Source organism: Toxotes jaculatrix, chromosome 19 (assembly GCF_017976425.1).
Source record: "Toxotes jaculatrix isolate fToxJac2 chromosome 19, fToxJac2.pri, whole genome shotgun sequence".
Classification (NCBI taxonomy): Eukaryota; Metazoa; Chordata; class Actinopteri; family Toxotidae; genus Toxotes; species Toxotes jaculatrix.
The window spans coordinates 7973650-7986188 of NC_054412.1; the positions used below are offsets into that span (position 1 = coordinate 7973650).

Genomic DNA, 12539 nt, shown 5'->3' on the forward strand with positions numbered 1-12539 from the left:
ATGTGTGTGATCTCTGGAGCTGTGCTCTAACAGCAGCGGTTCAGCTGCCCGCTGAGCGTGCAGCAGATATGCTCACACACACACACACACACACACACACACACACACACACACACACACACACACACACACACACACACACACACACACACACACACAAAAGGTGTGGCCCGACCGTAAACGTTACAAACCAAACAAAAAGTTTGATTTTTGGAATGAGAGAAGAAGAAGGAGAGGCAGAAATAAAAAACATGGGGAAAAGATAAAAGAAGAGAAAGAAAGAGAGGAAAGAGGAGAGGAGGCACTTGATGTGGAACTCCCAGCTCCTTGTAATTTGCTGTGGGAGAGAGAGAGGAGGAGTCAGGGGGAGGGGAATACCCAGCAGGGAGGGAGCAGGAGAGAGCAGAGGCCATTCACTCTGACACACACACACATGCAAACACACACATGAACACTTTAAGGCACACACATGCACACAGTTGATGTGTTGCCACAGAAGAGAGGGAGGGAGAGAAACAGACAGAGGAGATCCTCAGCAAACCGAAGAAGAGAGAGAAAGAAGAGAAGGAACACATCAGCCTGAGCAGCGTGTTTGCATGTGTATGTGTGTGTCCAGGGAGAAAACACAGCCTGAGAGTGTATGGTCCTGTTTATACCTTGGAGGAGCGGACGGCACGTCTGCTCCCAGGAGAAAGGATTCACAATGACTGAGAGAATTTGGGAAATCTAAGGGAATTTTCAGGTTTCACTGGGAGTACTATTTGGAATACTCTGGATATGTGAGGTGCTCAGGAAGTCCTGTTTTCATCCAAACCTGCGCTTTTAAAACTCACCATCATTTACTCAAATTTCTGTTAAAGGAGAGTCAAGTCAGCCACAATGCCTACCGGTAAGCAAGAGCTATTTCCCAGCATGTATAAATTATAGACACTCAAACAAGTTTTCCCAGAATTGAAGTGATTCTCTTGATGTGGTAGGTTTGTATTTTGCTGTCAAAGGTGTTGCATGTCTGCGCACCTCATCAAAGGGGCTTAAACCATATTCATGCACCATAAAATTCAGATTTTCAGATCTGGATTTGGTGAGATTTACCCTGACCTGGACATTTGTTTGAATGATCAGTAAAAGACGAAAATGTGTGGAATCACAGAACGCATAAAAAGTGGTTCTTTTCAAGTGGCAACTGGTCAAAAACATCAGACAGTGACTTATAAATACGAGGTCTCCTTACTAGTCTCTGATGGTTTGGCTGTTTGTCTTGTTGGCTCTCTTGTGTGGTGTGTGCGATATTTTTTCATCAGTTGACAGCACCGCGTGAAGTGTCTTTGCAGCTCCCGTCTCTCGGCAGGGCTGTTGTATGAACAGCGTCTTCTGGTTGTTTTCTCACCCCCGGTGTTGAATGAAGCGTGTTTGTTTTCTTTCAAACGTCGAGGGGTTAAATTCCTAATGATGCTGAGACAATAGTCTACACTTCTTCCCGCTGTTCTTTCACGATCTTGGTGGTTATAAATTTTTAGTTTGTTGGCGGTTACAGATATAATTTAGGGTGGTGGTAATGCAGGCACGGCAGAAAACATAAAAACTTAAGTTGTTTTTGTGTGTTTGTGTATTCGCCCAGGGGGTTGCAGATGGAAACTCACGAGTAGTTAAATCTGCTACAAAGCGTCTCTCTCTTTATCAAATTTTTATGTACATCATCCCTGACAAGTAAGAGGAGAAAGTTTCTGACTATGCTCTACTTTTGTTTTCTAATTCTTCATACCTCTTAAAGCCAGCACATGTGTCCTCGTGCCGGGTGTGGGTTTGACTGAGTGTTGAGATGCCATTCTGCAGCCTGTGACCCAAATTAGAGCCTTGAGGGCAGCAGTTGGGGGGTGGCTACAAATGGGGATAGAGAGAAGCAGAGGAGAGAAGAGGAGGAGGGAACAATTACTGTTTAGAGCAAACTCTTTGGTTTAGAGCTGCTGGAGACAATGGACCCCTCCGTCCTCCTCCTCCCACCCTGCTAGCTTGGCCAGTCCTCCGGGAGGACATCTGCCCCCCATCATGAGCACTCACGTGCGAGAAACTGCATCCCCACAGAGGCTGGATGGGTGTAGGATGGGGGCAGGTCATTTGGGAGTGTAGTTTTCCCCATCTTAATCTCATGCTTCAGTGCCACCAAAGTCTGTGTGTGCGTGTTGTGTACAGGAGCTGTAGGACGATCAACTGTGCAGACTGAGGTGGATGCAAAGAGTTCGGTGTTGAATATTTTCTCTGGGCTGAAATCCAATCAGGTCAGAGAATGAGGCTAGTATGTCACACTCAGAGGGAGGGCAAGGGTGTGTGCAGCAAGGGTCGCATGGGTGTCCCAAGGGTGGGTGCAAGAGCGTGTGTGTGTGTGTCTGAAAATAGGGGGTGTACGTTTGAGGGGTGGACATTTTTTTCCCACAACTACCCAGCACATTCCTCACTGATGTCCACAGTGTCAATAACAAACAGAGGATCTCTACTGGAGACTTGGCTTTTCCTCATGTCACATAAACACAACCTGGAGATAAGAGAGTGTTAATTTGCCAGTGCATAGTGAAAGTTTAATCATTATAAAGGGTTTTACTTTATCTTGAAAAAAAAAGCTATTTGTCGCTAATTAGCCTCCCAGCTGTGTATGTGGTTGCACAGACCATGTTTTGTGAGCCTGTGAAAGCCACAGGAGTCCATTAAGTCACACATCGTGTCTAAACTTCTGTCTTTACCTGTCATGGCGTGTTTAAAATACTGTCTTGAGATTGTTGGAGCTTGTGCAGCTTGTTCTGCAAAAAAGGGATGCTTATTTTTTCTTTTATCTCCTCTTGTCTTTCTCCATCTGTCCTCCGAAACATCTGCATTATAATGTATATGTCCCAGCCAGCGCAGGTCTTTGTTGGTCCAGTGATAAGTTCCTCAGTGGCAACCCCGCCCTCTGTTTTCACTCCCATCCTCTCTGTCTCCGTCTCTTTCTCTCCCTCTGCTGCGCCGCAGTCGTTCGCCTGTGGTGTGAAATCCTGAGTGACACTTTAAGGTCCTTAGCGTCAGTTGAGATCAAGCCTGCGTCTCTATCAGAAATGGACACTGACCTTAAGTGGACACAGTGGAAGATGTGAGGCCCCTATAACTACAGACAGCGAGGACATTTAAAAGCTTCCTTGTGCTGCCGGCTCTCTGCGCAGGCTGCAAGGGACAAAAACTCTCTGAAAATCATCTTTGTCCCTTTAAAAGATGAAGGTTTGGGTGTTGGGTGAATCTGATAGATTGGTTTAAGACGCAGAGAACATTTATGGGTTAAAGTACTACAAAAGGCCGAATTCAAAATGAGACAGAGCGAGTGGGAGAAAAAGCAAGGGAGTGGGTGGTGTTTGACCTTTGGCCTTTCTTCTCATCTTTTCTTCCTACTTTCATTCCTCTGGGTCCTCTCCTCCTCATTTCTCACTCGCTTGCAGTCGCACATGTCCCTCTTTTCACCACATTTCATCATCACATTGTCTTTTTAAAGTGTAACCAAGATGCAGCCAAAGTGAAGACAAAAACAAGTGGGCTGTAACTTGATGAAATGCTTTCACTTCTACCTTTTGCTCACATAAAAACACTCCGTTCTTATTCTTGTCATTGTCTTCAAAACATCTTCTGGGTTAAAGCTACATTTTCAGTGCTCTTGGGTGTCATGGGACGGCAAAGTCAACAAGTGAGCCGAATGGCATTGAACTCAGTTGCCATCTGGTCGGTCTTTTGCAGCATAAACAAGAACACACATGGACAAACAAGGTTGATTAAAGGATCCGTGCGCTGTACAGAGTGTGTGGTCAAGTCCTGTCTGGTTAACTCACTCCTCTCTGGCACAAACGTCTGTCTTTTACTCCTAATTTTGGTCTGCATGTTGTGATATCCTCATGTTTAACAGTAACAACCTTGCTTTCAGATGAGTCTCAGTAATTTGAGTGTGAATGGGGAGTGTTATGAACACATGTGCTCCAAATGCAAATATGAGCCTTGGTGGTCTGTAGCCATATACACAGGCTCGTCTATGTGTATTTTTACACATGCTTGGAGAGGCATGGTCTGAGCCCATAGGAATGTCCTGCGGAGCTCATATGGACTCAGCATACTTGGCGGAGTTACATTATGACCTGCCAAAGTTTGAATGTATAATAGCAAGATGGAAGAAAAGTGGCAGGAGAGGAGAAAAGAAAAAAGCAAAGATGGAGGAAAGGCGTCCGTCTGTCAGCTTACTGACAGACTTACTCCTTACTGATGCCATGTTGTAAATGATGATGTTGATCTCGCCTTCTCTCTCCTCAGCTCCTTTCTTAATACACCATCACACCAGAAAGTTCCACATTGAACTTCTTTTGTTCAACAATAGTCTGCAGGGGACTGTAAAAGCAGACACCTAATGTAGCATGAATCGAACCATGTGCACGTCCACCGTGACCTAATCCACAACATAACTGTCCCTTTTCTGGTCCCTGTAATCATTCTTAGGTTTCCATTCTGCCACTGAACTGTTCCCTCTCTTGCTTGACACAGTCCTTACTCTGTATAAGAAATACCCACCAAATCTAGTGTAAGCCTTTAGAGCTAGCTAACCCAAACCGAGTGGGTATTTTCCAAACTTTATGTCTTTTCGGTACAAAACCCCCTCTTTGATATTCCTGGGACTGTGTTTTATTACTGAGGGATACTCCCTGGAGGTTGCGTGTAGGCTCTGTCGCTGGAACCGGCATACTAGACATTGTTAGTTTATTACTCGTGTTTTGAACCCAATAATTAGGGATACCATGTAGCTTAAAATAAACACAGGGAATTTTTGCAGCTGCCCTGTATCCTGCATCTGCATATGACATAATACTTTGAAATATTTTGAACTGCTTTACAGTTTAAATGTCTACATAGGTTGTTTACATGTGCATTACAAAGCACTCACAGAGCTGTTTGTGCTGTTTGAGCTACTTGTGAGGATCATCAGGGCCATAAAGAGACAAGAGTGCTCACAGCTGTTTGCTGACCACTCCAGGATAAAGAGCACTTCAGGTGACCGTAAAGTGTGCGACTGAGTTGGAGAAGTGTAGCATGAGTCATTAAACCTGGCTGGACCAGTAGAGAGGCTTTTTGTGGACTGACTAAATCGATCAAGGGAAGTTAGAGGGTCTCAGCTGTAGAAAGTTGACATGTGCATGCATGCGTTGTGGTCTCATGAACAGCACAGTCTGACGTGTGAAGAATTTATTGTCTTTGGATTGTTTACCCTTGACTGAGACCATTTTATAACCCTTATGGTCTGGTATGCATGTCGTCTGTTTGTGTGCATTGCAGTAGCCGTTGACACACACCTTAAGTGCAGCAGATTTTTTTTTGTAACCTTGGCCAGATCTGTGCCTTGCCACAATCCTGTCTCTGAGCTCTTCAGGCAGTTCCTTTGACCTCATGATTCTCATTTGCTCTGACATGCACTGTGAGCTGAAAGGTCTTATATAGACAGGTGTGTGGCCTTCCTAATCAAGTCCAATCAGTCTAATCAAACACAGCTGGACTCCAATGAAGGTGTAGAACCATCTCAAGGATGATCAGAAGAAATGCACAGCACCTGAGTTAAATATATGAGGCTCACAGCAAAGGGTCTGAATACTTATGGCCGTGTGATATTTCTTTCGTTTTTCTTTTTTAATAAATCTGAAAAAATTTCAACAAATTCGTGTTTCTCTGTCAATATGGGGTGCTGTGTGGACATTGATGAGGAAAAAAATGAACTTAAATGATTTTAGCAAATGGCTGCAAAATAACAAAGAGTAAAAAATTTAAGGGGGTCTGAATACTTTCCATACCCACTGTAGATTAAACGGCCTGATTACATATTAATTGGGAAAAAAGGAGAGATTTGGTTTTTCAATCCACTTTGACATACAAGTATTTGTACTGTGTGTCAATCCACAATCCACTGTATGTCAATACACATAGACCAGCTCCAATCCAACCCACAAAAAAAAACACAAGGACCATTTAATAGCTGCTCTGGAGCTTTTGAATGTTGCACAGCAGATGGAAATTTGAACATTTACAACACCATGACAAGTTTGTGTGTTCAGTCTTAACAGTTTTCCCTCTAAAGTGCATCCAAAGTTGTTTTGTTTCCTGGTGCTGGAGGATTGCTGCAGTTTACTGTAAATGAGGTGGCCTCTGGGAATCTAAAAACGCATCCCGTAATCGAAAGGGAAGAGAAAAATGTAGATACAATCCAGATGAGCAGCTGAATATGTACCAGATTCCCTCCGTATTTTACTTTTCAAGAGATTGTACTTTAGATGGCATCTTCAAAATCCTATTTCTACTCAGATTCTTTAATATACATTTTAAAAATGCATTTTCATCTATTTTCTAATAATCAAAATAAACACACAGGTGTTTTTTTTGTTTTTTTTTTAATATAAAAATGAAGCAGTGTAGTCGTGTTTACTTGTGATAATTGCTACACTCCCCTAAAGGGTAAAACACCACATGCTACTCTCTGTATTTTGCCAAAGTTTGGTACCCTCTGTGTTTATTATCTCCTCAGTCTGGTTCCTCCTGGTTCTCGCTGTTTGTCTTCCAGACAGGCCTGATGTTCAACATATTAAACTTGGCTGAATAGTCAAGCAGCCCCAGCTCTTTGGAGCTTTCATTTTCAAGTTAAATGAAAGCCAGAGATTGAAGACAGGTTGTGCAGGCACTCGCTGATTCATCCCCTCTCTCTCTCTCTTTAGTCTGGCAGGAAACACAGCCCTCACACACTATCCTAATCCTTGCATGCACAGACGAACAACACACACACACACACACAAACACACACACAGGGGAAACAGTCCTAACCTGCATGCTTAGGACCATAATTAGAGATCATTTACAAGGATCAGGTTGAACATAATCTGGACAGGAGGTAACTGAAACCGGACCATCTTTGCTCTTGGTCTGTGTGTGTGTGTTGAGGAGGGGGTTCAGGTTGTCTGTGCGAGTGTGTGTACAAGAGCCAGTTCACCCAGGAAACGGCCATGGTGTGCCCCAAACATGAAGCTGGAAGGTGGGAAGGAGGGGCTGGGCAAACACAAGATGGAGCAATCTCTCTCTGTGATGTTTGGGTTTCACTACAAACGGAAACACACAGTTTCTCTGTATTTGCTCTCCTTGTATGTTTTTGTGTGCCTGTGTGTGTGTGTGTGTCTGTCTGTGATCACAGGTTGCACGTGTGCCTGCCCATATCCAGCTGCAATAGCTGGTGTGAGGACCATTAAGTTATTAGCTCGGGTAGCGTTATCTCTGGAGTGATAAACCTAATGCATTTTGTGTGAAACATACACACATCATAGATTTACATACATCACCTACTGTGATAAGGAAGGATATGGCATAGATTAGTCATAGGGCAAAGAAAATGGTCAGTTACCTATTAATGTCATGGTGTGTAATATAATATAACCCTTTGTGCATTGTGAATGGCAACTTAAAAGCAGTGTGCTGCTTATCGAAAAGCCAAGCCTGTTGGTTTAGGGGTATGTGTGTGTGTATTGTTTTCACCCACCAGATTCTTTCTCCTTTCTGATCTGTAATTGTTAAAAAGTGGGTCAGACTGGGGAATGCAAGCATTTGGATGGACACACACGTACGGTGAATCAGTTCCAAGCTTGTCTGAGGAAAAATACAGTTTCATGCCACTTCAGTTTTTGGACGCTCCAATTCCTTCCTGCTTCTCTTGGCACGCCAGTGGAGCGAAATTAAAACTAGTGAAAGCTGTGATTCAGCGCATCAGACTCTCCCTTTGGTATTTGTTTTTTTCAGAGGTGGATTTCAAAATACTTGAGTTTCCGTTCGAGGAACAGCATAACCAGGAACTGACATCCTTTTATAGTCCTCTGAAAAACATTGTCAGTGTTAGTGAAGCAGGCCAGACTTGAGGTTCTGTGTCTGTCAAACTGCTATGTGTCACCACAAGGAATTATCACTAAACTTTGCCGTTCCTTCAGCTTTACAAAACTTCAGATCTAATGTGGCTGAATGTCTGCTGAGTGTTTAAAGAGGCAATTAAAAAAATCAGGTTTTTTCGGCTCAGAAAAGCTACGCTTCTCACAAGTGTAACATGCAGGTTGAGTTTCTTAACTTGGTATCGATGTAGTGGTAGTTTCCAGAATCAAACCTGTGATCCTCTCATCACAGACCAGTCTAACAAGCATGCCAGCTGCTTCAGTGCTCTTAAAACTGGTGTCACCATAGCAAAAAGACCTCCGAGGTACCTGTTTGAAAGGTGAGAGAGTGGCTATGTACCGGGATTCTTTGAGCTTGTTCTCAAGTTCACGTTTCATGTTTTTGAACGTAAGCCTGTGATCTGTGGTGCTTTGAAGTGAGACAGGTTTAGGCTGAGCCGGTGCTGCTGGCAGCGAGATAGCGACACTGTCCTATAGGGCACTGGAGTGTTGCCACAACACCGGAGCTGCCGGGTCACTGGTATGGAGAGCTTTGATTATAAAGACAGGTGTCAAAACTCCCACTGGCTCTCTCATCTTGTCCTTCCTTTGCCTGTTCGCTGTGTTTATTTGCTCCCCATTCTTCCCGTCAAAGCTGGCCTTTGTATGAAGCAAGACCTTGGAAAACGTTGAGGGAAACTTGGAAGGCTCCGTCCTGATACGCAGCATGCGTGGTTTCACTTCGGCTGGCCTGACTGTGGGGCCTTGGGAGTCAGTAATCATATCTTAACGGATCTCTCCACAGACACAAGGTTGTGAGCCGGGTTGGCACCGGCTTGACACAAAATAGACTCCTGTAGTTCCACACACACACACACACACAAACACACAGACTTGTGTGTCTTCCATGGAAATAGGACATTCATTCATTGCCTCAGAGAGGAGTGCTCTCAGTATTACACAACTAATCTCGTAATTAAACTCAATCCTTTTCCCTCTCGAATTTGCTGGAAAAATGCTCACACACAATTTACCACTCACGCAAACAAATTAGAAATCAAAAGTTTCTGTTTCTTGTGTTTCTTGTGTGTGCTTTTACTTACACGGTGTGGTGGTTATCACCGGCTCCTTGTGTATGAAATGTTTGGGTGGAACTGAGGACAAATCTGAGAGAGCCAGTGGCCCTCATATGGCGGGTGGTCAGTCAGACTGTGGTCAGCAGGAATGTGAGGAATTGCGATGCTAAACAGATAGACTGTAAGAATATGAAAGTGGTATTGTAAGTGTTAGGAGCTACATACAGTGACTCTTTTTAGCACTTAAACGGAAAAGAGAGGTTTACAGGATCAGTGCCTGTCGAATGTGTGAATTCAACTTAAATTTAAACGACTCTATGTGCAACTTCCTGTCATAAATAAATCAGCACAACATTGAGAGAGTTAATTATTACTGTAAACTAATTAAATTTAAACTTGTCTAAAACATTTCAACTTACATATTTAATTTCATACTTTGCATATATGATATTTGCACTCCATTTTATAATTCCACTGTTGCAACTGTCTGTCTGCCATGGCATCTATTGCTTGTGTGTCCACCCTGGAAGAGGGATCCCTCCTCTGTTGATTTTTCTGTGGTTTCACCCATTTTATTTCCTGTTGAAGCTTTTGTTTTGCTTATCTGAATCAAGGCTTTAAAGACAGAGGATGTCACATTTGTAAGGATTGTTAAGTTCTTGGAAACAAATTTGATATTTTGGGCTGCATAAATAAAATGGAAGAGTACTGACTTGTCCTACACCAACAGCTCTACTGCATTTCACGTTTTGTGCCAGATTTCATGCAGATTGCATTATGGTGTGAAGGTAGATTACAAAAGTAAATAGGGAAATGGATGCCATTCTAGTCCAAACCAAACTAAAACTTTGATAGTTTCTTCCAAAGGTTCATGGTGAAAGGCCCAAAACAAGTAGCAGCATCACTGTTACAGACAGCAATAGAATGTAGGCCTATTGTATATGCAGCCTTTTATTTAGAAACACTAGAACAACATGTCTGTTGGTATGTATTAGAGATGCCAGTTGTCTAGACCGTGGTCTTATTTGTTTGCAGTAATTATACCAAGGCATCATGATTAATATGACAACCATATATTTAAAAATTGAATAGGCAGGGCCGTTTTTTTAGGCTGCACTCAAACCAGCAATAGTAGTTCAGCTTAACAATACCAGGGGCTGCATTGGTGTGGGCGTGTTGCTACAGTTTTGTACAGATAGAGGAAGTATAAACCAGGATATTCATTTTTATATCCATGTTCAACAGTGTCCATGTTTGTTGAACACCAAGACACAACATAGTAATTTGAGCAGTGAGCATCTGGACGCTTCACTGGTGGAAAACAAGGATTTTCTCCATTATCTGAATGCTTGCAAGGTAAAACATTTGTGAGCTATAGGTTAACCTCTTTAGCTGAACTCTGCATCTACTCAGCAGCATCCTCACTGTGTTTTTGCATGGGTCTCACTGAAATGAATGAGACCATGAGGCACTCAAACGTTACCAACATATTTGGACCAAATGTGGTGAACAACAATCTCTGTCTGTCTCTCGTTTTCTCTCTAGACGATTTTAACTACCTGCCTGATGCATTGCCGCCTCTCCCTGAAGTTCCGGACTCTGGCTCTGCCCTGAGCTCCGTTGACATCCCGGCCCGCTGCCTCCGCAACCCGGCCTTCCGCTACACCTCCTCGCGCTACTGCTCCGCCCTCAGCATGGACTCCTCTCCCGACAGCGCCGAAAGGCCGACTAGCTACAGCTCCACCTCGTCGTCCGCCTCCTCCCGGGACAGTCACTGCTCCCTGGGCAGCCGCTCCACCCTCATCCCTGCCCCTCACTGTAACCCGGGGACTCCAGACCGAGACTCTGGGGCAATTCGGCTGGAACTGGTCCCTGCCCGGCAGCTGGGCTGCGGGGAGGAAGAGGACAGAAATGATAGAGGGATGGACACAGGAAGGGGGCAAAGGAGACAGAGCAGTGAACAGACTCTGACAGAACATTCAGAGCCTGAGCTGAGTCCAGAGGGAGGTGAGCGGACGGGTCAGGGACCCAGAACATATGTGGACCGAGTGGTGCAGGAGATACTGGACACAGAGAGAACATATGTCCAGGACCTGCGAAGCATTGTAGAGGTAAGGGACAAAAAAAGACAACATACAACATAACTTGGTGACTGAAAACAACCTGTGTATGAAATTAGAAGTTAGAAATTTTCTACATATGGGAGGAACATCAAAGGTATATTAGTACTATCTTTTCTAGTTAATCATCTCTCCACCCCTGCAGCTTATCTTGTGACCCCTGGGTTGAGAGTCACTGTTTGAATTCAATAAAGGCAGAAACTCAAATATAATCAAATGGTTTAAAACCTTTCAGAGGTTCCATTTTTCTCAGGCAAAACAGTGGCTGGACATTATAAATGTGTTTCAGTCCAGCGCCTGTTTGACCTTGGTCTTTTCAGGAGGAATATGGGCCCTTAATTTACCAGATAACACACATCCTTTAGGTCTTTGTGGTTTTCCTGACACACGTGACACACAAAGCTCGTTGCCTGCTGGGAACCTTCAATACAATAAGATCACCTGCGTTTGCAGGCGGGGTTTGGCCGAGTTACATGACACCGGTGCCTTTGTGCTGCAGGCACAGGCACACATTCAGAACTTTTTAAAGCACACACACATACTGTATGCACACACACTCAGACAAATACACTCTTTTTGTGGGGTTGGCTTTGAACTGCAAGGATACACATTGCCTCTAGTCAGTGCTTTAGTGGCTTTGTTGAGGATTGGGTGTAGTGGTTTGTACCAAAGGTTGTTCTCCTTTCTCTCTCACTCTTCTTTGTTTCTCTATTCAGCTCTTTTTGGTTTTCAAAATGCTAAAACGTGCAACCCACATGTGATGTGTAATTTGCATTTGTGTCCTGGAGCTAAATTTGAATTTTTTGTGGTGTGAAATTACTAAATGTTTGTGTGGAAATTGTTGTATTTTGCAAGTGTGTGTGAGCATCCATGTGTTGAGGCTTTGCCTGCCCCTATCTTCCTCCCTAACAGAGTTTTCTTCACTCTAGGCTGTTGGTTCATGTGCCAGTGTGTGTGTCTACGTATATGTGTCCATTATTTAGGGTTAAAAGGGTTCATAAGAGGAATAGCTGGTCAAAAGAAAGCAGGAAACTTTTATTCCCAAGAAACAGGATAAGTAGAGGGAGTGAGGTTTAGGTTTTGTGGTTTTGGCCTGTCACCCCTGATCGATGTCCCACCCTCTCTTGCTCCTCCTTCCTTTCCTCCCTCCTTCAGGAGGTGAGGGAAAAGGCAGAAAAAGGAAGGTAGAAAAAGGGATTTGGCTCTGAGATAACAATGTCCAAAGTAGGTTAGGAAAACACTGAACAGAGCTTAGGAGCTATACTTAATAACCCTCTGCAGATCACCTATTGCCATTAGAGAATCAGACCACCCAGCCCCTGACGACCACACTTAGATGGCAGGACAGTTAATTCTTCACCAGCACTTTGGAAACGGCACATGCATTTAGCCTTTCTTCG

At 43.8% G+C, this 12539-nt stretch overlaps 1 protein-coding gene across 2 annotated transcripts in view; it reads left to right on the forward strand.

Moving 5' to 3' along the window:
• Positions 1–12539, forward strand: part of LOC121199622 (pleckstrin homology domain-containing family G member 1) — a 38764-nt gene that overhangs the window by 6687 nt on the left and 19538 nt on the right. Inside the window, exons 1-2 of one of the 2 annotated variants that reach the window (XM_041064476.1) lie at positions 569–889; positions 10565–11130. In XM_041064476.1, the coding sequence (XP_040920410.1) occupies positions 880–889; positions 10565–11130 (576 nt within the window). In that variant the 5' untranslated portion in view covers positions 569–879. Of the gene's footprint in view, positions 1–568; positions 890–10564; positions 11131–12539 lie in introns of those variants that run through there. The other variant, XM_041064477.1, reaches the window with a different exon arrangement.